The 21,683-nt window shown below is 40.4% G+C and overlaps 1 protein-coding gene across 1 annotated transcript in view; it reads left to right on the top strand.

Moving 5' to 3' along the window:
* Positions 1–21,683, top strand: part of LOC126352812 (CLIP domain-containing serine protease HP8-like) — a 65,622-nt gene that overhangs the window by 23,823 nt on the left and 20,116 nt on the right. The window contains exons 4-5 of the mRNA XM_050002715.1: positions 18,701–18,806; positions 20,770–20,960. Of these exons, the coding sequence (XP_049858672.1) occupies positions 18,701–18,806; positions 20,770–20,960 (297 nt within the window). The remainder of the gene's footprint in view (positions 1–18,700; positions 18,807–20,769; positions 20,961–21,683) is intronic.

The raw sequence follows: 21,683 nt of genomic DNA, 5'->3' as shown, positions 1-21,683 counted from the left end.
AGTTTTTTTTGTTTTGTTTTTTGTTTTGTCACGCACAGTTAAATAACTAGTGAGTCATTAGCGACTAGGATTATATCTTCTACCGCCACAATGTTTTCAGACGGCAAGAAGGGGCAGCCGATTCACTACAGTGTGCAGTCCTTACTGGTGTTGTGTCCTACATACATTTTCAGCCTCATGACTGATTGAAAACGCCGGAGAAGTGACCATTAAAAGCTGGCCGCAGCTGTGAAATTCCTCCACCAGAGGGCAGGCATAAGTGCAACACAACCATCTCATAAATACTGCCAGTTTTCGTTCAATTGCAAAAGGATCCTTTCCACTGCATCCTATTTCAGTCAATTGTGTACTGTATGCTTCCATGTACTGCTTTGTAGTCATTCTGGACTAATTTGTAAAATCAGGACCACTCATGTTAGTCTTAGTTTGAAACTGTCAACCCTTTTCATTTGAAACAAAGTATATATTTTTTATTCATTAACGAATAAAGCAACACTTCGTCTTCAGCGTTAATACCTGAATCTGCTTAGAAACTCAAGTCTACCAATAATAACTCTTTTAGTAGCGAATGACCCACTGTTAGTGTGGAAAGCAGTAGGTCAGCAACTGGCGCCCGGCTAGTGCGCATCACCACGCTGTGGCGCCCTCGCCATGCGCGTCCCAGTATGCGCAGGTCCGCACGTCGCGTGTTAAAAGTGCGCGTCGCGCGGTGTCACGTCACACGGGCTATACGCGTTTCAATTTGCACTGAGCCTAGATCGGTGCGGCGATAATGCAGAAAGTATCTAGAAGATGTAGGAAACTATTGCAAATAAAAGATATTTTATTTTCTCTAGTGTCTCCATTTCGCGTCCGATCGGACGTTACTTTCCTAATGGTTCTGGTACTGTGTCGTCAAAGTCTTTCGCGAATGCGGCAGTATCTGTATAGGCCATACAATTCGCTCAGTTGTAGAGTGTTGCACCGAGCACAGGAGACATATAAAACAAAGGGAGCTTGACAAGTCGCCCGTAGCTGAGCATTACGTAAAACACGGACACAAAATACAGTTTGAAAATGCCAGAATCTTGGGATACTGAAAGGTAGCAAAGGCTTGCAGGGAGGCGGGAGCGGCAGTTTCAAACGTGGCGCCGGCCCCTCGCTCCACCTGACGTCACTTGGACCCGTGAAGGGCCAACGAGATGTACGGGAACCGCAACGAACTTGTGACATAACACTAGTCGGCTCGTTGGCACCACTTTGCGAACGTTCAGCGCCGTGCAGGGCCTACGGGAAATCAATATTTCATTGAAAAGATACCCACAAAAGATCTTAAATTTGTCGTGTGCTATCGAGAAATAGCATGCATTTAAACACGCAATCAGGTATTATTAAGCTCTTGTGTAATAGTAAGTTCCTCCCCGCTGGAGACAATTCTGGCCCTCGCAAGACCAGCAGTGCTACGCACCACGGCCTGTCTTTCTCGTCGGCCTCCGTCACACGTCGGGCTGGAACTGCTATGAACTGACCAACTCACCCCGCGCTTATACTTTAATTGTAATTTTAAATTCAATAAATTTGAGTAGATACATAAATTTGTATCATCTCTATACTTTTTCTACTTTGAAACTGATCTGTTTTGCTTACCTAATTTCTATTAAATGAAGATGGGTATGTATTGAAGTTGAGGAATCCTTCATTTGACCTGATCCCCCCTTTTATAATATTCTTTTCATATCAGTTATGATTTAAGCATGGAGAGCTGCATCAAACCAGTCCCAGGACTAAAGACCACAACAACAACAACAGTTTAACTTCTTACATGAAAACTTTATGATATATAACTCATCCATTCCAACGCTTCACAGCCATAATCCTATACATCAACATATTTATATTCCCCAAAGTCTTAACTCTATGCATTATAACTTTACAAAATTTTTCAGATTTGACTTTCACTAACATATTAAATTTCTAATCCTACTAATTACTTTACAGTATTTAAACTGACATCATGGAAAAGCTAATCCCTTCACAATTATCTATCCTATATTTTAATGAGCACATTACACTAGAATCTTAACCCTTCAAAAATGTTAATATTAGATTTTCTAAACTTAAACACGTTGAAAAATATAAAATTCTAGGATATATTACTGATATCTCAACACAAAAAACATTGTTAATAAAATCTGGTGCTAAATGACAAAAGCTGTCTAATTGAAATTATTTTTAAACAAAAATTTTAATTGTTTCCTTTTTGTGCAGAGAGTAGCCTGTTACAGACAGTTCTTTTCCTACATCTCCACCATGGTTCATTCCAACTGTCATTTTTTTCTTCATGTGTTTTGATGTGTCTCCGTCGCACGTGGAGTGATGGTCGGCTGTGTGCCTCGTTGTGTCTGTGTTGAGCATGGAACGACGCCTGGTATGCGTCTCGCCGCGTTTCTGTTCAGTATGGAATGACGGTCGCAAGGGAGAAAGGTTTCTCAAGGTCTGAGCATGTCGTGAGAGAGTGGTTGCCTTTGTTTCATGTTGGATATGCCAATGGCGACGTTGTATTTGAGATCCCTTTTTTGAGAGCATAAACTTTTCATCATCTTTCGTCGAGTTTTTATTCCGGTTCATCGTTAGTCACTTCGTCTCTAGGTTTCCATACGTTTTGTTTTCTTCCATTTTCCGGAATGACATCTGAAGATGTTGCAATTTGCCATAAAGAATATCGGATGTTTATGTCGCTTGATCAGTTAAATTCGATTGTGGGTGGTAGTTAAATGCAATAATGGTCTTGTATGGGAAGGGATTTGAAAAGGTGTCTTGATCTCTTCTGGTCCAGGCTGTTCCTTGTTCCAAATCTTCTGCGTTGCAACTTCTGTTCTTGGTGCATCTTGATGTCCTCTCACTTGTATCTTCGCTCTTCTCTGGTCTGGGAATTAGGATTGAAGACCTGTTTAACCTCGTTCTAGTTTAATCCGTTATTATGGCGTCTTCTTTGCAATTGTTGTGTATTTTTCATTGTAATCCGTTGTTCATCTAAATAAATTGAACAGCCTCCCATCCGTTTCTTGTTCCGTCCCATGGGTGCTCAGGGATTGTTTCGCAGTTGTCGAATTTCGTATGATCTTATGACAGTTTCCACTATTCTGCACATTGACTTACAGAAATGCGTTTCTTCTTCTTCTTCTTCTTCTTCTTCTTCTTGTGGTGAGTCTAAGCCTCCGTTCGTCCCCGCCATAATATGTCCGCCTCAGTTCCGATTCGGTGGATATCCATCATCTCTTCGTATGCTGCTTTCAATAATTCGCGATAAAAGAGCCATGTATCTAACACTTTCGCAAAACCATTGTTATAACACTTGTGTGTGGCTTTCACATGAATAAATTTCACGTAATGGTACATGTTGATTGTATCCAGGATGCGTTATAGCTCTCCAAACTTATCCACATAGGAGTTATCATCTAGGAACATTGTTCCACAAAGGCCTCTTCTTTCATCATCTCTTACAGACGCACCAGACACTCACACTCAGTGTCCCTTCCTCTCACGCCTAACTGCTCTCCTCAGTCTTGTCGTCGATCTGGCCGCAATGATGAACCACCTTATCTGCTGACTTCGTATCTAAAACAGAGTTTGTCGCTTATGTGATAATCTTACTTTCCTTACTTCCTTACGTACGTTCTGTTTCCTCAGTTATTTATCTTATATTATTCTAACCCTTACTCCCTTAGATTACGCTATTAACTTTACAGATATTGAACATTTTTACGACTTTAGATATAATACAATATTTCTCTCTTAAATTACGCTAAAACTTTACAAACATTAACCTTCTTTTCATGACTTTACAAAACGTATTATAGAGAAAACGTATTTCTTATCAATGTCTTCCTCCTTTTTGCCCATTTACTTAATTCTTCCTTAAGATAAAAGTCATGGTTTCCTCATCTTCATCACGATGGATAGTAAGAATGACACTGAAGGTGATGACGGTTAGTAAGTTAGTGACTGCCCATTACCTCTTATTTTTAGTTTTCTAACTACAAATATAATATGTTATTTTGAAAACTTCGCACCTTGACTCCAGCGTCTTTTTCTCTGCAAACCCTTCTTTTTGTCCTTAGCTGTAACAGAACGTCAAAATACACTTTATCTCTGCTATTTTTCTTTTGCCTTTCATAAATCTTCTCTATAGATCTATCACATTATTTTAAAGCTTAAAATTTCTTTTCTCAGTTGTACTTATCCCTTTCTCCTTTTTTATCGATAGTAAACTTATATATTCCTTTCTTCTCTCATCACACTCTTCCGTATAGAATTTTTTTCTGGGTCAATCTTATTTCCCATTGTTTACCTTCTTCCACGAAAAAACATGTGTTTTGCTTAACTGCATACTTCAATTCTCTTTCCTAATTATTATCTCCTAACGAATTCTAATATTTATTTCCCTCATGTCTCTCGTTCAATATCAGATTTTGGTACTTTACAAAAATCATATAAGCTTCTCATATTCCCCCAAAATATCTCCTCAATTATTGGTTCACCGCCCTCAAAGGAACAAATTAAAAATGCCTATTTCGTTCCTACTTCTTCACTTCCTCTCATCTACAAAAATCAACTTTCTCCTCCTTCACATTACGTCTTTAAGAGAGAATCTACAACTATTCCGTCAAACTACGCTGATGTTTATGTTCCTCCTTATTTTTCACTGTTTCCCAGGACACATTTCGTTTGTGGAAGAGTTACTTTCGTTCTTATTTTCCTGTCATTTCTTCATGAGTCTCCCGTTGCTTTCCTAACAACCTTTATTTTATTTATTTAACTGAGATAATTACAAGTTAAAAGTTTTGTCTGTGTTCATTTTGCTATCTCTCATACTCTTTGATTTCTGGACATTTAATACAACTAAATTTTTGTATGGAGTTACTCTTTTTTTCTTTTGTCTAACCTTTATATACTCTTAAATGACTCACATGGTGCAAACCTAACGATTTTCCTGTTTTTTGCTTCATCAATTCGACTGCATTATCATCAACTACTTTACTTACTTCCATGGGGTCTTTGTATATCGAAAAGAATTTGTTTTCAACGCTGTAACCTTCCTATTGCTTCGTGCTAATTTTATAAAATGACGATGTTTTACTTAAGGTGCTGGAAGGACTTCACTTCTAACGTGGGTATTCCTGTTCGTCTTCCTGCCCTTCATATCGTCAATTCTGTCTTTTATCTGGGTTTGGTGGCCTCAACTCGTCTTCTTCTACCGGTTCATTTCGCGTGATTTGTCCCGCTGAAGCTTAATTTCCCAACCTTTCTGGGTTCTGGCCATTTCATTACCACCTGAAAAACCTTGGTTTTTGCTGCTGAAAACTTCTAAACCTTCCGCCTTCGTTCGCACGAGGATTGTGTCGCGGGTCATAGTTACCACCGTAGTTTCTAGGACCGAATCCACCACTGTAATTCCGCGTCTCATCAAAACCATAATTGTTATTTGCCCTCTGTGCTTTTCCAAAACCATAATTATTATAGTAATTCCATGGGCGATTACCACTCCTTCCAAAACCATTACATTTTCCTGCGTTATTATTGCCATTGGAATTATTATTATTAAAACCTGATAGGTTGCTGTTATTTCGCTTATTATTGTTTTCTCTCGCCGTTCGTTGTTTCTTCGCGTGATCTTCACTGACAATGAATTCAAGTTCCCTTAGCATCCCTTTAAATGCTTGTATATTGTCTCATGTCCTACCAACCAATGACTGCTGATAACGTAACGGTAACTACATTGTGCAAATCCGTATCAGTTCCCCATCACTGTATGGATTATCTAAACACTGATTCTTTTTTGTCTTTCCTCAAAAAATCTAACGTTTTTCATTTCTCCTGAATTTTCGAACAACTCTTTCTGTAATAACTCATACTTTATTCTATTTGGTGTTTCTGCGGACCAGTATCGCTCCAAGAGTGAGGATTTAAATTGCTCATACGATTGACAGTTTACAGCTATTCTTTGCATGGTTTACGCTATTGCGCCGTCCATATGTCCACAAATGAAGTCAAGTTTATGGCTAAGTGACCAGTGCTCTGGTGAACAGATCTGAAATTGATTTATAAATGTGCGTGGATGTAAGCCGTTTCCGCTTTCTTTGTAATGTTGAAATTTTCTGATTGTCAAAAAGTGGTCATTGTCAATTTTTTTTCTTTCACCATACGACGTTTGTGTTTTCATAACATTACTCGTTTCCTTCGTCTGTGTCATGTTCTCTTGCACTCGTTATACCACATTTGGGTCTTGATATGACGTATTTAAGTCCCATCTAGCATCGTATCTACGCATTGGTGTGCGTTTATCTACGCCGTACCGTTCCTCGTGTATCGGACTGAAAGATTCGTTAACATTTCCCGTTAATGGAGAAGTGTTTTGCCTTTCTATTATATTCATATTGTCTTGGGGTATATAACCTGTTGTACTGTAACTTGGAAATCGTGAAATTGGTACATGTGTCGCCGTAAGTTGCTCTGTTATCGCGTTACTCACGTACGTTCGGAGGACCGGCTGCCGCTCTGTTGGAATGCGAGCGTTTACCGTTTCACGCTCTCTTGTCTGCTGTGACCGATCATCACCTGCTTCGCTCAGCTGTGTTAACTGCTCTTTTCCTGTTTACTTTTGTTTCGCTTCCGTTATTATGGACGCAACCTCTTGTGGATATACGACTGGAATTTCAGGACGTTTTTGTGTTTCCGCTGCTGCTACGAAAGATTGCACAACTGACTTTTTTATTTCTGGATTTCTATCCATCACTATATTGCATGTTACTACCGATTCCGTTGCTTCGCTACTGCTTTCTGTACGATTCTCGATACACTGTTTCAATTCTGTACGAAGGTCTTCATACTGTTTCTGATTTTTCGAGACTATGTTTTCAATTAGTGTATCGAATCGTTTTAATGCGGCTCGCTTGACAGGTTTTCTGACACTGAGCTCTTCCACGATTTACTGCGCCTTACCAGACGTCTTAATTGCTAACTTATCCATTCTTCCCATTCTTTGATTAACGTTAGGCACTGCATCCTGCACTTGATCAACGTCAGAAAGCATATTTTTCTGGTCAGCCATTAACGATTGTATAGGCTCCCGCGAGTCTCTCGACTCTCTCCGGATTTCAGTAAACTGTTCATTAACCTCCGTTCGTAGTTCTTGTTGATCTTCGCGGACTTTTTCGAATCCAGCGTAAGTTTCAAATGGGAGACTACGTAAGGTTGCATTGGTTGCCGCTAAACCTGCATCTGTTGCTGTTTTCAAATTCGTTAACCCTGCATTTGTCTCGGTTTTAAAGTATTCTAACCTTGCATTTGTTTCGGTTTTTAAATTTGCTGTTTCTGTTTTTAATTCTGCTAACCCTGCATTTGTTTGCTTTACGACCATAGTGAGTTGCTTCAATATTGCAAACACATTGTCTGACTCTTTGTCATCGTTACCTGTCACGATTTTATGAAAACTTTGCTGTTCGCGTCTTTCACGTGGCGTCCCACCGACTTCCGTGTAAAGTGCGGAAACCGTTAAACACATACTTTCTATTAGAAATGTCCTGTTTGGTTCAAAATTACTGTATTCGGTTCAACATACCGAAGTTCTTCATCCTCTGATTCTATTTCTGACCCACTAAATCCGTCATTATTTCGTTTTTGTGCATTCTCCAACTGTGATACAACTCGTGAAACTGCTGTCATTCCCTCAGCACTATCACAACGTACCGTTCCGTGCCTCGCACTCGATACTTTTTGTTCTATGTCTATCTCTGTGTTGCCAAGATCTTCAGTTTATAATTATATGCGACACTCTCCATTCTTCCGCCATGCCTGATCGTTTCGCTAACCTCTGTCTTTGTCGACTTGACGAGCTTGCGCTCTCGTTAACATAAAGTTATATGATCTTACACGTTTCCAAAATATTATGGAAAGTTACTTAGATTATGTACACGTCATGAGCTACATTGATCACTGTTTGTGTATTTTCAAACCTAACCCAACAACGCCGTGAATAACTTCGCGCGCGCCAGCATGGTCATGCACAAGCTACTTCTATACAATGACAAATGTTCTTCTACTTGCTAATATAACTTTTTTAAACTTCGGATCGCACATTTACTGTATTCAGTCCACTATACATTTACATACATTGGTTAACCTCGTCACTAAACAAAACCAAAGTTCTTTTTTTTTTCTTTCAAAATTCAAAATCTTTTTATTTTTCTTAGTAATTTGACTAATTGCCATCCAGGCGGACTAATCGACTTCCAGGCAGACCAGTTGCCATCCAGGCAGGGTTGCCATTTGTAAGGTGCAAAATTTTGTGGTTTACTTATTCTGCGATTGAAGACAACTGTGTAACTTAAAATGACATGTTTAATGTCGCAATATTAGAACAAAAATACACGCTTTTCCACACTTTTCATTGTGACAACAAAAAACAGTTGTCAGGATAACACATCTCATCAACATCAGCAAGTGAAATAATCCTAAACACAACAATATTAAATATTAACTCTCAGAAGGTTAAATTTTCCTAAACACGATAATATTAAAGTTAAACTGGAAGTTTCTTTACAACATTATTCCTACGCTGACATTATATTATTGTTTGGTATTACAAAAATCTTCCGATTCAAAGTTCGGTACGATTTTTAGGATGACAATAAAGTCTATGGTGGATAGTTAGTTGTGTGACAAATTGAGCAAAAGATTACCCAAGTTTACAGTGGACGCAAACTGGTGAATCAACAGTTTTACGCCCCTGCTCGCGATATTTACCTTAAGCTGCGATGAGCCGTCAACTGCTAGGCCGCTCTCTTCCACTGAAATTCCTATAAAACTAATTAAGTCTTTGCTGAATTTTGCTTCAGGTGAGAGAACATGTACTCATCCCTAGTCTTAGAATGTGGCGATATACACGTGCATGGTTGGAGCAGCGTGCATATTATAATGCCCTCTCAGTTCTTGCAAGAACAATTAACTAAATGGCTGGTTTGTTTCTCCTTAGTTGGAGCTAAACGATGCTACAGCTAATTTCTAGCTGTATGTCAGCCGCTGTGAACGCAGTGTTCCCACAAGTTACTCCTCTGCATCGTACAGAGCGTTAAGCGCTCCGTTTTGCACTTGATGCCAGTTCAGAGAAGAGTCTCCAGAAATTTCCGTCTTGTCTTACTCATACCTGAACTGTCTCCCCATCTTGGTTCTCTCATTCTTCATGTCTCGGCTTTTTTTCGACCAATAGGAGCATTCCTCTTATATTGTGGAAACTCTCTCTACCAATTGCAAGGTTCCTACCATTAAATTGCGTCGAAACTTTGGCTCTTTTCTCCTTCCTAGCGCGTTTCCGCCTATTGGACGTTTTGTGCTCGTTCCAGACGGATAAATGCATACATTGATTCTCATGTGTGTAGCACTCACTGGACACATGATCGAAAATGTGACACTGGTCTTGTTCATATCCCTTTGGGATTCCGAAACACAGTTTTATAAACGCTTTCTTTCCTGTACTCCCTCAGATGGCCATTATCCGCGTTCTTCCCATCTGAGTCACCTGGTCGGTCATTGACTTTCCGCCTGGAAAGTGGTTTCCGTGGTGCCCCTTGTAGAGTGGCCTTGCCTCTGTTCACCCCTCTGAAATTCCAAACTAAAACGCCTCTTGCTGCTTGTTGCACATTCTGCTCATAGACATGCATTATATAGGAACAGTGTGTTAATTATTGTCGATTGAGTGTTATCCCTGTTTTGCATTACATACTGATAGGCAATTTTCTTATAACCGCAGAATTAAGTTAGGTACCACATTCACTTTCCATTGTGATGTATAAAGCTCTCATTTAAGGTTCAAATCTGACCTTCATCTATTCTGCCATCTTACAAAATCATTGCCTCATGTCTCAGCAAATGTCCCCATCACTCTGTCACATCTTCTTATCAGTGTTTTCCACATATTCGTTTCCTCTCCAATTCTATGTAGAACTTCCTCATTCATTACCATATCAGTCCACATAATTTTCAGTATTCGCCTATAGACCACATCTCAAATGCTTCGATTTTCTTCTGTCCTAGTTTTCCCATAGTCCATGTTTCATTAACATACACTCTTGGAAATTGAAATAAGAACACCGTGAATTCATTGTCCCAGGAAGGGGAAACTTTATTGACACATTCCTTGGGTCAGATACATCACATGATCACACTGACAGAACCACAGGCACATAGACACAGGCAACAGAGCATGCACAATGTCGGCACTAGTACAGTGTATATCCACCTTTCGCAGCAATGCAGGCTGCTATTCTCCAATGGAGACGATCGTAGAGATGCTGGATGTAGTCCTGTGGAACTGCTTGCCATGCCATTTTCACCTGGCGCCTCAGTTGGACCAGCGTTCGTGCTGGACGTGCAGACCGCGTGAGACGACGCTTCATACAGTCCCAAACATGCTCAATGGGGGACAGATCCGGAGATCTTGCTGGCCAGGGTAGTTGACTTACACCTTCTAGAGCACGTTGGCTGGCATGGGATACATGCGGACGTGAATTGTCCTGTTGGAACAGCAAGTTCCCTTGCCGGCCTAGGAATGGTAGAACGATGGGTTCGATGACGGTTTGGATGTACTGTGCACTATTCAGTGTCCCCTCGACGATCACCAGAGGTGTACGGCCAGTGTAGGAGATCGCTCCCCACACCATGATGCCGGGTGTTGGCCCTGTGTGCCTCGGTCGTATGCAGTCCTGATTGTGGCGCTCACCTGCACGGCGCCAAACACGCATACGACCATCATTGGCACCAAGGCAGAAGCGACTCTCATCGCTGAAGACGACACGTCTCCATTCGTCCCTCCCTTCACGCCTGTCGCGACACCACTGTAGGCGGGCTGCACGATGTTGGGGCGTGAGCGGAAGACGGCCTAACGGTGTGCGGGACCGTAGCCCAGCTTCATGGAGACGGTTGCGAATGGTCCTCGCCGATACCCCAGGAGCAACAGTGTCCCTAATTTGCTGGGAAGTGGCGGTGCGGTCCCCTAAGGCACTGCGTAGGATCCTAAGGTCTTGGCGTGCATCCGTGCGTCGCTGCGGTCCGGTTCGAGGTCGACGGGCACGTGCACCTTCCGCCGACCACTGGCGACAACATCGATGTACTGTGGAGACCTCACGCCCCACGTGTTGAGCAATTCGGCGGTACGTCCACCCGGCCTCCCACATGCCCACTATACGCCCTCGCTCAAAGTCCGTCAACTGCACATACGGTTCACGTATACGCTGTCGCAGCATGCTACCAGTGTTAAAGACTGCGATGGAGCTCCGTATGCCACGGCAAACTAGCTGACACTGACGGCGGCGGTGCACAAATGCTGCGCAGCTAGCGCCATTCGACGGCCAACACCGTGGTTCCTGGTGTGTCCGCTGTGCCGTGGGTGTGATCATTGCTTGTACAGCCCTCTCGCAGTGTCCGGAGCAAGTATGGTGGGTCTGACACACCGGTGTCAATGTGTACTTTTTTCCATTCCCAGGAGTGTATAATGCTGTACTCCAAAGGTGCATTCTCAGAAATTTCTCCCTTTAATTAAGGCCGATATTTGATATTAGTAGACTTCTCTAGGCCAACAGTGCCATTTTTGCCAGTGCTACTCTCCCTTTGATGTCCTCCTTGCTCTGTTCATCATTGGTTATTTTTCAGCCTAGCTTTCAGAATTTAACTTCATCTGCTTCATGTCCATCAGTCCTGATGTTAAGTTTCTCGTGTTCTCATTTCTACTACTTCTCATTACTTTTGCCTTTCTTCAGTTTACTCTCAATCCATATTCTGTACTCATTAGATCATTTGTTCCATTCAGCCCATCATGTATTTCTTTTTCACTTTTACTACGGATAGCAATTTCATCAGCGAATCATATCGTTGATATCGTTTCACTTTGAATTTTAATTCCACTCCTGAATCTTTTATTTCTATCGTTGCGTTTTCAACGTACAGATTGAATAGTAGGGGTTAAAGACTGCATCCCTCTTTTAAACCCTTTTTAATCTCGTCACTTCGTTCTTGGTCGGCCACTCTTATTATCCCATCTTGGCTCTTGTACATATTGCATACTACCTGTCTTGCCCTATAGCTTACCCATATTTTTCTCAGAATTTCGAATTCTTGCACTATTTTACATTGCCAAACGCTTTCCCCAGGTCGACAAATCCTATGAAGGTGTGTTTATTTTTCTTTACCCTTGCTTGCATTATCAACTGTACCGTTAGAATTGCCTCTCTGGTTGTAGGGAAGCAGCCTACTCACGCCATATAAAATTCACAGCAGTCTTTCCATTGTGTGCCAGCCAGTCCGCTGTGACTAGATCTGACATCATAAATGTTGCGCAATACTTTAAAAATCAAGTAAATAACCTGAAACGTTTCTAGAATGTCAGGAGTAATACTAAATCAATATGTGTTGAATATCAGTTCAATAACTTTAACCATTTTCGAAATTTGGACGTTTTTCTGTAAAAATCATTGCCGCAACAGAAAAGAGCTAGAAACTTAAAAATTCATATTTAGATTCCGTTTGCATAATAATTTAGTAGAAACAGTGTTCTGGATCCCACAAATTAAAATTTTAGTTGAAATTCATAATTTCCTGGTTTTTGTCTTAAAAATTAAGGAAGCAAGATAGATTAAGTACGTGAATGAATGAAGCTAGGATGTTTAAATGTAAGTAGAAGGGAGATACCCTACAATCATAAAGATAGGAGAAGTTTCAACTGAATAACTATAAAACTATAGCGATAGTGTATCTCCAAAGGGCAAGTTCCGAGCTCGTCTACTGCGTATAGTGTAATTAAATTAATTCTCTCGCCCAAAATATTTGACTTAGCCACGTCAGACTTTTATTATGATTTCTTACCTGTGTGCTGATTGCACATTTAAATTGAGAGCTTCATTGGCCATCGGCAAAGGAAGCAATGATTTATTTGATAAATTAAAGTGATGCATTACTAGCCCAGCGGCTAGACGGGACAGCGAATTTAATGAAGCGTTCTCTTGGCCGTCCGCACCGCGGCTTTCTATATAAGAACGCTGCGTGAGGAAAAGAAGGCCCCAGTTCTCTTCAGACGCTGATAAGCGCACCATCTGTGGCGGGAGTCGCGTCGCGTCGGTATCAATGCTATAAACGGCCTCGGATGCCGTAATAAGTTACTCGGGATACGCGTAACCATGAAATCGTTATCGAGTGAAGTGTCAATTCTGGGATGACTTTGATGATCTATCTTCAGTTCGCGTATGTCGTATTTTCACGTGCCGCCGCGGGACAGATATTCTACCAATATTTAGCGTGGCGTTTGATGAACATTATCATCAAATTATGGCGAGCATTCAATTAAGCATTTAATTTGAACAGTTATAGTTGCATCAGCGCATTAGACTCTGAACTGCTCTGGTAGTTGGATTGTGTGGATTCTTTTTGGTCTGTGACTTTCACTGCGTAACTGCTACGGTCGCAGGTTCGAATCCTGCCTCGGGCATGGATGTGTGTGATGTCCTTAGGTTAGTTAGGTTTAAGTAGTTCTAAGTTCTAGGGGACTGATGACCATAGATGTTAAGTCCGATAGTGCTCAGAGCCATTTGAACCATTTTTTGTGACTTTCAGAATGTAGTGAATATTTTTGAAAGAATCGTTTTTGATTATGAATCCCAGACAATCTCATAATTCCTCAGAGCTATAAGCTGTAGCTATAAGTGTATTTCTCAGTTGAAGTGGGCACTAGGAATTCTAATTACAGGCTTCACGTTTTGCTAATCACTTTCTGGTTGCCAATATTGTAGTTAGGGAGCCAGTGTTGAGAACGGCAAACAACAGCATTAAATAAAACATAGGAACACATTTTAATAACAAATATTTCCATATGCCACTCCACATATGGTGCATCATTGGGAAAGACATTCCACAAAACATTTATTAATAACAAATATTTCCATACACCGCCCCACATGGTGCCTTTACCTTTCCTAAAGCCAAACTCATCGTCACCTAGCACATTCTCAATTTTCTTTTCCATTCTTCTGTATATTATTCGTGTAAGCATCTTGGATCCATGATCTCTTAAGTAGATTCTGCGATAATGCTCACACTTGTCAGCTCTTGCTGTCTTCGGAACCGTGGGGATGATGCTTTTCCTAAAGTATCAGGTATGTCGCCGGACTCATAGTGAATAGTCATTTCGTTGCCACTTCTATCACAGACCAATCTCTCCCCTCACAGAGGCTTTCGGTGTATTCTTTCCACCTATTCGCTCTCTCCTCTGCATTTAACAGTGGAATTCCAGCTACATTCCCAATGTTACCACCCTTGCTTTTAATGTCACCTAAGGCTGTTTTGACTTTCCTGTGTATTGTGTCTGTCCTTCCGACAATCATATCTTTTCTTATAAACTGCACATTATTCACAAGTACTAAAATCCCGAATATTCTAGCTGTATAGAGATGTATATTTAAATTGGCACTATCGTCATATAGATACTGTGCTATATTAATCGTAAAGGATGAAAGCATTTTTAAGGTTTATAAAGTTGTTTAAATGTTTGTGTTTAACATCTATTTATAACAAAAGAGTCCATCTTTTAATGTTGGGAAGAACGAACAATGCATTATCTCTAGGGAAAACACAACTACATTGCTCAACAATGAATTCTTACTTGTTGAAAATACATATTGACGTTTATCTGCTTCATGTCATAGTCAAGTCAATGTTTTTAACTTGTACTGTGTATGGGTACTGAAACAAAAATATCTATGTTGTGCCAAACATAATGTCAGTTTGTGAAATATCGATATTTTGTGTCGAAGTTTTTGACTCATTTTGGAAACTAAAAGAAAAATCGAAGTGTACATTCCAGTTGTTTCAGCAAATGTTGAAATATTTTCTAACTAGATGCACGTATTGTCCACAACACACTTTCTCTCACTTGAGAAAATCTCTACATGCCGTCATATAGTGTAATAGTTCTAAGGTGGCTATACAACGATCTTCGTACATGTTCAGATAATGATATTTTGAATTAATTATCGTTTTTATTCTTTCAGTTCCAACCTCCTAGTGCACTCGTAATAAGGAGATGTGATTCTAGCTTGACTGAACAATTTTTATTGTTTCGCTACCCATACATATTCTGAAGAAGTTCCCCCAAATTCAGTGGGTTTTATTTTATTACTTTATTACTACATAGTGGTGTTCACAAGTCTGTCTGGTATCTGCAGCACAGTTACAATTATTGCCTTCCAGTATGTCATTTTTTTTTGTAGATCTCTCGTTTTCGTGCTTCTTCAGGACATCGGCGTGAAACTGTTTCAATGTTTGTGTGATGTTCACTTCTTCCATGTATTTATCGATGTTAAAACAAGAACAACTACTTTCTCAAAGCAGAACGACATTTCCTTATTATGTATCAGGAGGCAAACATGTCCAATGGTAGAGTTTCGACCACAAAATGATTATTTCCTTGCTCATTTCACACAGAAGTGACCAAAGTCATGTGATAGCGTTAATTTTTTAAAAATGTTATAATTTACTATATTCAGAAAATTGATAATTTTAATGCTGACAGAGTTTACACAGACTTTCAATTATTCCACCATGTCCACACTCAGTAAACACGTTTCTGTCCACTACAGTGATACGAATAAGACTCTGAGTGTATCCATACACAAATCTGGCAAAATCCCTTCAGTACACAAGCAACCAACAACTATATACAACAGAAAGACAAAGTATCATAGATGCTCAATTAGTATCATAATCTCCTCTGACATTACTAGTACGATCACAGCAGGCTGCACCTCTCATGTAGCATGGCTTCTCTCCGCCACACCCTGCATCCAATAACTTCCGACTCCCCTCGACAACTGCTCACTTGCTACTACTCACGAAAATAATATCTCAGCCTCAGAGTTTTTGTACGCACACAGCAGAATCATAGACGCCCAACTAGAAACATACCACTTTACTTTCAGGACAATAACATACACACACTTCAGTAGACTGAAAGAGCTGACAAGTGCGAGAATTATCGCACAATCAGCTTAACAGCTCATGCCTATAAGTTGTTGACAAGAATAAAATACAAAAGAATGGAAAAGAAAATTAAGGATACACTACATGACTATCAGATTGGCTTTAGAAAAGGCAAAGGCACCAGAGAGGCAATTCTAACATTGCAGTTGATAATGGAAGCAAGGGCGAAGAAAAATAAACACACGTTCATAGGATTTGTCGATCTGGAAAAAGCGTTTGACAATGTAAAATACTGAAAGATATTCGAAATTCTGAGAAAAATAGGGGTAAGCTATAGGGCAAGATGGGTAGCATGCAATACATACAAAAGTCAAGAGGGAATAATAAGAGTGGACAACCAAGAATGAAGTGCTGAGATTAAAAAGGGTGTGAGACAGGGATGCAGTATTTAACCCCTACTATTCAATCTGTACGTTGAAAATGCAACGATACAAATAAAATATTCAGGAGTGGAATTAAAATTCAAGGTGAAAGGATATCAATGACACGATTTGCTGATGAAATTGGTATCCACAGTGAAAGTGAAGAAGAAATACATGATGGGCTGAATGGAATGAATGGTATAATGAGTACAGAATATGGATTGAGAGTAAAATGAAGAAAGACAGAAGTAATGAGAAGTAGCAGGAATGAGAACACAAGAAACTTAACATCAGGGCTGATGGAAATGAAGCAGATGAAGTTATCGAAATCTGAAAGCTAGTCTGCAAAATAACCAATGATGAATGGAGCAAGGAGGACATCAAAAGCAGGCTAGCACCGGCAAAAAAGGGCACTCTTGGCCAAGAGAAGCCTACAAGTAGCAAACATGGGCCTTACAAAGAAATTTCGGAGAATGGAAGTTTTGAGCACATGATTAGTAGTAGGGCAACAGGTGCCCCAGTGTGTTTTGTTAGTACCTACATCAGGGGAAGCTAGGCACTCAGGGGCAAACCTATTGTTCTTCTATGATTGACAAGTGATTAACCTATTGTTTTCCTTTGACTGCCAGGTCTTTCACCTATTGTCCTTCTAAGAGGATCCACTTTGCAGAAAAACAGGTTAATGACCTGTCGATCAAAGGAGAACAATAGGTTAATGACCTGTCAATCACCTGTCAATCAAAGGGGAACAATATGTTCTCCCCTAAGTGCATACCTGCCACTTATGTAGACAACCTGCATTAACAAAATACACTGGTGCCGATGTTGTCCTACTACTAGCGTTGTATGATAGTGAAACATGGACTGTGAGGAACACCAGAGCAGAAGAGGATTGCATTTCAGATATGATGTTACTGTCGAATGTTGAAAATTAAGCAGACTGATAAGGCAAGGAACTATGAGGCTCTTCACAGCATGGCTCATTATATGTACAGGGTACTTGAAACGATTTGTCCGTGCCACATCGAGTTTTTGCACTACATTAGGCAAAAGGAGATCTGACACGATATTAGGAGGCTTCGCATGACTTTTGTCATCTCAATGTATGTTGAACAATATGATACAGGTTATGTGTGTCCTGCTCAACATTTATGAGACATAATCGAGAGATCACTTTCACATAAATCGATTTTAAAATCGATGTTGAAACGTTGATAGTGGTTCAAACGAGTAAACGGTGGGGGAAAAAAGTACGAAAAATTTTTATGGTGGAAAAACAGTTACTTTCCCTGACCAAATAATGTAGCTTCCAAAAGACATGGTGTGATGTCCATGTAACTTCGTACACGTACATACCATTGGCGGATAGTAATACGAATAACAGAGGGACTAAGCAGTTACTTTCCTACGCGTAGGCTGCCATTAGCAACAGAATACAAAAGGCTGCATTTGGAGTGATGATGTGATCTAGAAGCATGGACTACTGACGAAAAATCATTGCAATGTTTTCATCGATGAATCGCATTTCTGCATTACCCTGGACGACTCTTTGGCATATATGGTGGTGACTGTGGAGAGGTCTCATTCTTCCAACTTTTGGAGTGGCATAGCAGCTTTATTCCTGACATCATATATTAAGAGGAGTTGGGTATGAATGCACCTCATGGCTGATAGTGATTGAGGCATGTCTGATGGTACAATGATATGTCAAGGGCATTTTACCTGTCATGATGAGCAGACAACAATTTCTACAAAATTCTAAACATATGAATGACGAAAATGTTTTGCCCTACTGATATGAAAACCTGCAGACGCCTATGGTTGTATAGATGAGAACGACCAGTTGTGTGCCAATAAACATTATTCAATCTCAGGCAGAACAATGTTGTTATATTGTAAATATAGTTACTTGTGATATACTTTCCACTTAAGACTGGAACCGAATTCGACCCACTGATTTTAAAGAGGGAATGGGTGAGATGGAATCTCAATCCAGTATTGTTTGTTACTATGGTATCTCGGTTTGGATGAATTGTGCTTATGGAAAGAAGAATAAAGCCATGCTGTTCTAACCGATTATCCCAAGCAGTGTATTTGTAATCTTTATGGGACTGGCTATAACTGATCAACTAAAGGAACATTACTAAGACAAAAACAATGTACTCCTAACAATGTGGCAACGCAGAAGATAAAGTAGTAATAAGGAACAGATAAAACTCTTAGTGAAATAATTTTTAGATGTTTTGCTCGGTTAGAACTGTGAGGCCTAACTTTTGCAGGGGACAGTGACCTGGTTATCCGGTGTGGCGGCTCGCTCATCACCAGACGCTACGTGCTGACCGTCTCGCACTGCGTCAATGGCAGGACGCTCGGCTCCTACAAGCTGTGAGTACACCTCTCTCCATACTGACTCCCAGCAACATGTCGTTATCTGAAGTACGGAGATACAGAGAGAGCGAGAGAGAGAGAGAGAGAGAGAGAGAGAGAGAGAGAGAGAGAGAGAGAGTGCAATTTTCCATCTTATACAGGGCTTGCACTGTTAACCATGATGATGTACATCTAGTTTATGGTGCCTCGTATGCGATAGATGGTTGACTAGCCGTCATATGGATGATCTGCTTTATGGTAGCACATCAGATAAGCACCATATAGATTCTCTGACTGCTTCAAACGATGGGTATTCTTCTAGTGGGAGGGTTGGACCTGAGGGAAGTACAATCAAGACAGTTCCAGGTGAAATAGCTGACTGTTTATCAATTTTATATAAATGGCCGACACAAATCCAGCAATAGTCGCTAACCAGTAGGATTGAAGATCAACAAGTTAATTTAAGGGCAGGGAGCGGCCATACTTCCCCACAAGCACGATGAAACCCTCTTCACATTAATGTAAAAACTTCTACGTAATGCTAGACAGAATAAAGCTATACATGCAAAAATCTCTAAGTTGTAGCCCACTATTTTGCATTTTTCGAATGCTCTTGTCATGTTCAAGAACTTTGAAGACTGTGACCTGAGGGTTTCAGAAAACGGCGGTCAGTTGCAAACGCTTGAAATGCCAATCCATGACAAAATACACACTTATGTATCCTGGGTGTAAATATTGTAAGCTTACTGAATAAATAATTATTAAAAAAAATTGTGCTTGTGTCAATTACCTGTAAAACATTGCCCACTGCCTGTGAGTTTTTTCTTGGAACGTTAGTGACGTTGTCATCTGTTGGTGATAGCTCTTGAAGCCTCCATCACAGTCTGTCAGGACAAGTCTGGCCGGTCCATATGTAATTCTACCAGTATTAGACCTAGAGCTGTTTCAGTCGAAATTAAGATGCCGGTCTTGGGCCAGCCCTGGGCGTGTGCCTAGTAACAGTATGCAATCCATCTGTGTAATTTTGTTTGATAGCTGAGGCATCATACGGACAAAAGTTGCATGTAACATGGTCCAAAAAACACAACTAGGAAAAGCTACTTAGAAGACATAATATGTAATAATAATATGTAATAGTGTATAATAATATATATAATTATATATAATTATAATATATTGAAATCTCATTTATTACCTTTCATGTAGTGATAGGGTGATTCCTTAATATCATCTTGTAACACTTAAAAAAAACTTGCTGATTCATAAATCTGAAATTTGTGAGTATTATACATCAAAGTTAGTAAGTAAATCATTAAAAAAAGGAACTTTGTCACCACCAATGACGAAGGTAGCTACAAAGATACTCTTAAAACAACTTCATGAGAATACACAAAGATTTTTTTCAGCGATGCCACTAATGGGTTAACATACAAATAAGGCCAAAACTTTAGACATGTTTTAAGGAATTCTGCAATCGCTGTGTTGCAACATTTGCACACACATTACTACTGCATATTGTTTGTGTCCGTTTGTAAAGAGATGTTTTGTCTGTCATTTAACTTAGTAAACAAAAGCATTGTCGTGCATATTTCCCTAACAGAAATTTGTTTAAATATAGCGTAGGGAACGGAAACCAATATGGTCATCCAGATTTGAGTATCTACGTTCCTATGACCAAAGTAATCACAGAGGTATTACGTGGCATTGCTAAGAAATTCGTAGGTTATATAGCACGTGCCATACGAGCAAATCAGTCTCCATGACAAGTAAATTTTTAACCAAAACGCTATTCGTAAGAAACAAGAGAACATTGAAAAGAACTCAAAGATAATACGTTTCTTTTGAGAAATAGTATACAGGCGTCACCATTAACAGCAAGCGAATTTGATATCTAGCAGTAAGATAACGAAACGGAGGACGTTCGTATGTGGTGTTTCGCTCTGAATGGTGGCAGCGACTGATGTTTTGTTGTGCGCGCCAGACTGAGCGTGCGGCTGGGCGAGTGGGACCAGCGCACGGACGTGGACTGCGACGGCGACTTCTGCGCGCCGCCGGCCGAGGACTTCGGCATCGAGGAGGCCGTCCCGCACCCGCGCTACGAGCCGCTGTCCTCCAGAAGCGCCTCCAACGACATCGCGCTGCTCAGACTCGACCGCAACGTCCCCAATTCTCGTGAGTGTGCCACTCTCTGCTGCTCTTTGCCACAATTGTGTAGCTGTACTGCCGAGCAGAAGAATACAATGTTTCGTATCACACGAGTACAGTGTGTCAGAGATAAAAGCTGCACCACGCCCTTTGTCAGTAGTTTCTGCAAAAACAGATAAACCCTGAAGTGACTATCGTGCCAAATTAGAATACTCAGTCGACCGGCCTAATACACATACGTCTCAAACCACTCAATGTTTGCAATAATAACCAAAACAATGTATTTCTATTGTGTTATCACACTATTGACGATGAGTCACTGGGAACAGTATTGGCCAGACCTCAAAATGTGCAGAACATGCAACTGTATCAATACAATTTTACTTTTGCAGTGTCAGAACATACTAAAATATAATGCAAGTGTCACCTATATCTCCGGAACAAATACAGGGGCTGAAGAAAAATAAGAAAACATCAAAAATACATTATCATGACAAAACAGGGTAGGAAGACTGTTGGTTTTAAAAACAGGTTCCAGTTGTCTCCGAATGCGTAAGTACAGGTACTGTATGGTTTTCAGGAGAACCTCATATCACTCTTCCTGCAAAACTGGCAAGCTGCGTGGAGGTGGACAGCGATCATGCAATCTTCTCTCCAAAGCAGAAAATAAAGGCTGAGTAGTATTGAGATCTGATGACTGTGGTGACCAGGAGAGCTAAGACTTTCGTCTTTGTATTCATAAAAAAATCT

The sequence above is a fragment of the Schistocerca gregaria genome, chromosome 1, assembly GCF_023897955.1.
Source record: "Schistocerca gregaria isolate iqSchGreg1 chromosome 1, iqSchGreg1.2, whole genome shotgun sequence".
In the NCBI taxonomy this organism is placed as follows: domain Eukaryota; kingdom Metazoa; phylum Arthropoda; class Insecta; order Orthoptera; family Acrididae; genus Schistocerca; species Schistocerca gregaria.
Note: the sequence above shows the minus strand (reverse complement) of the source record. Positions and strands in the feature narration are given on the sequence as shown.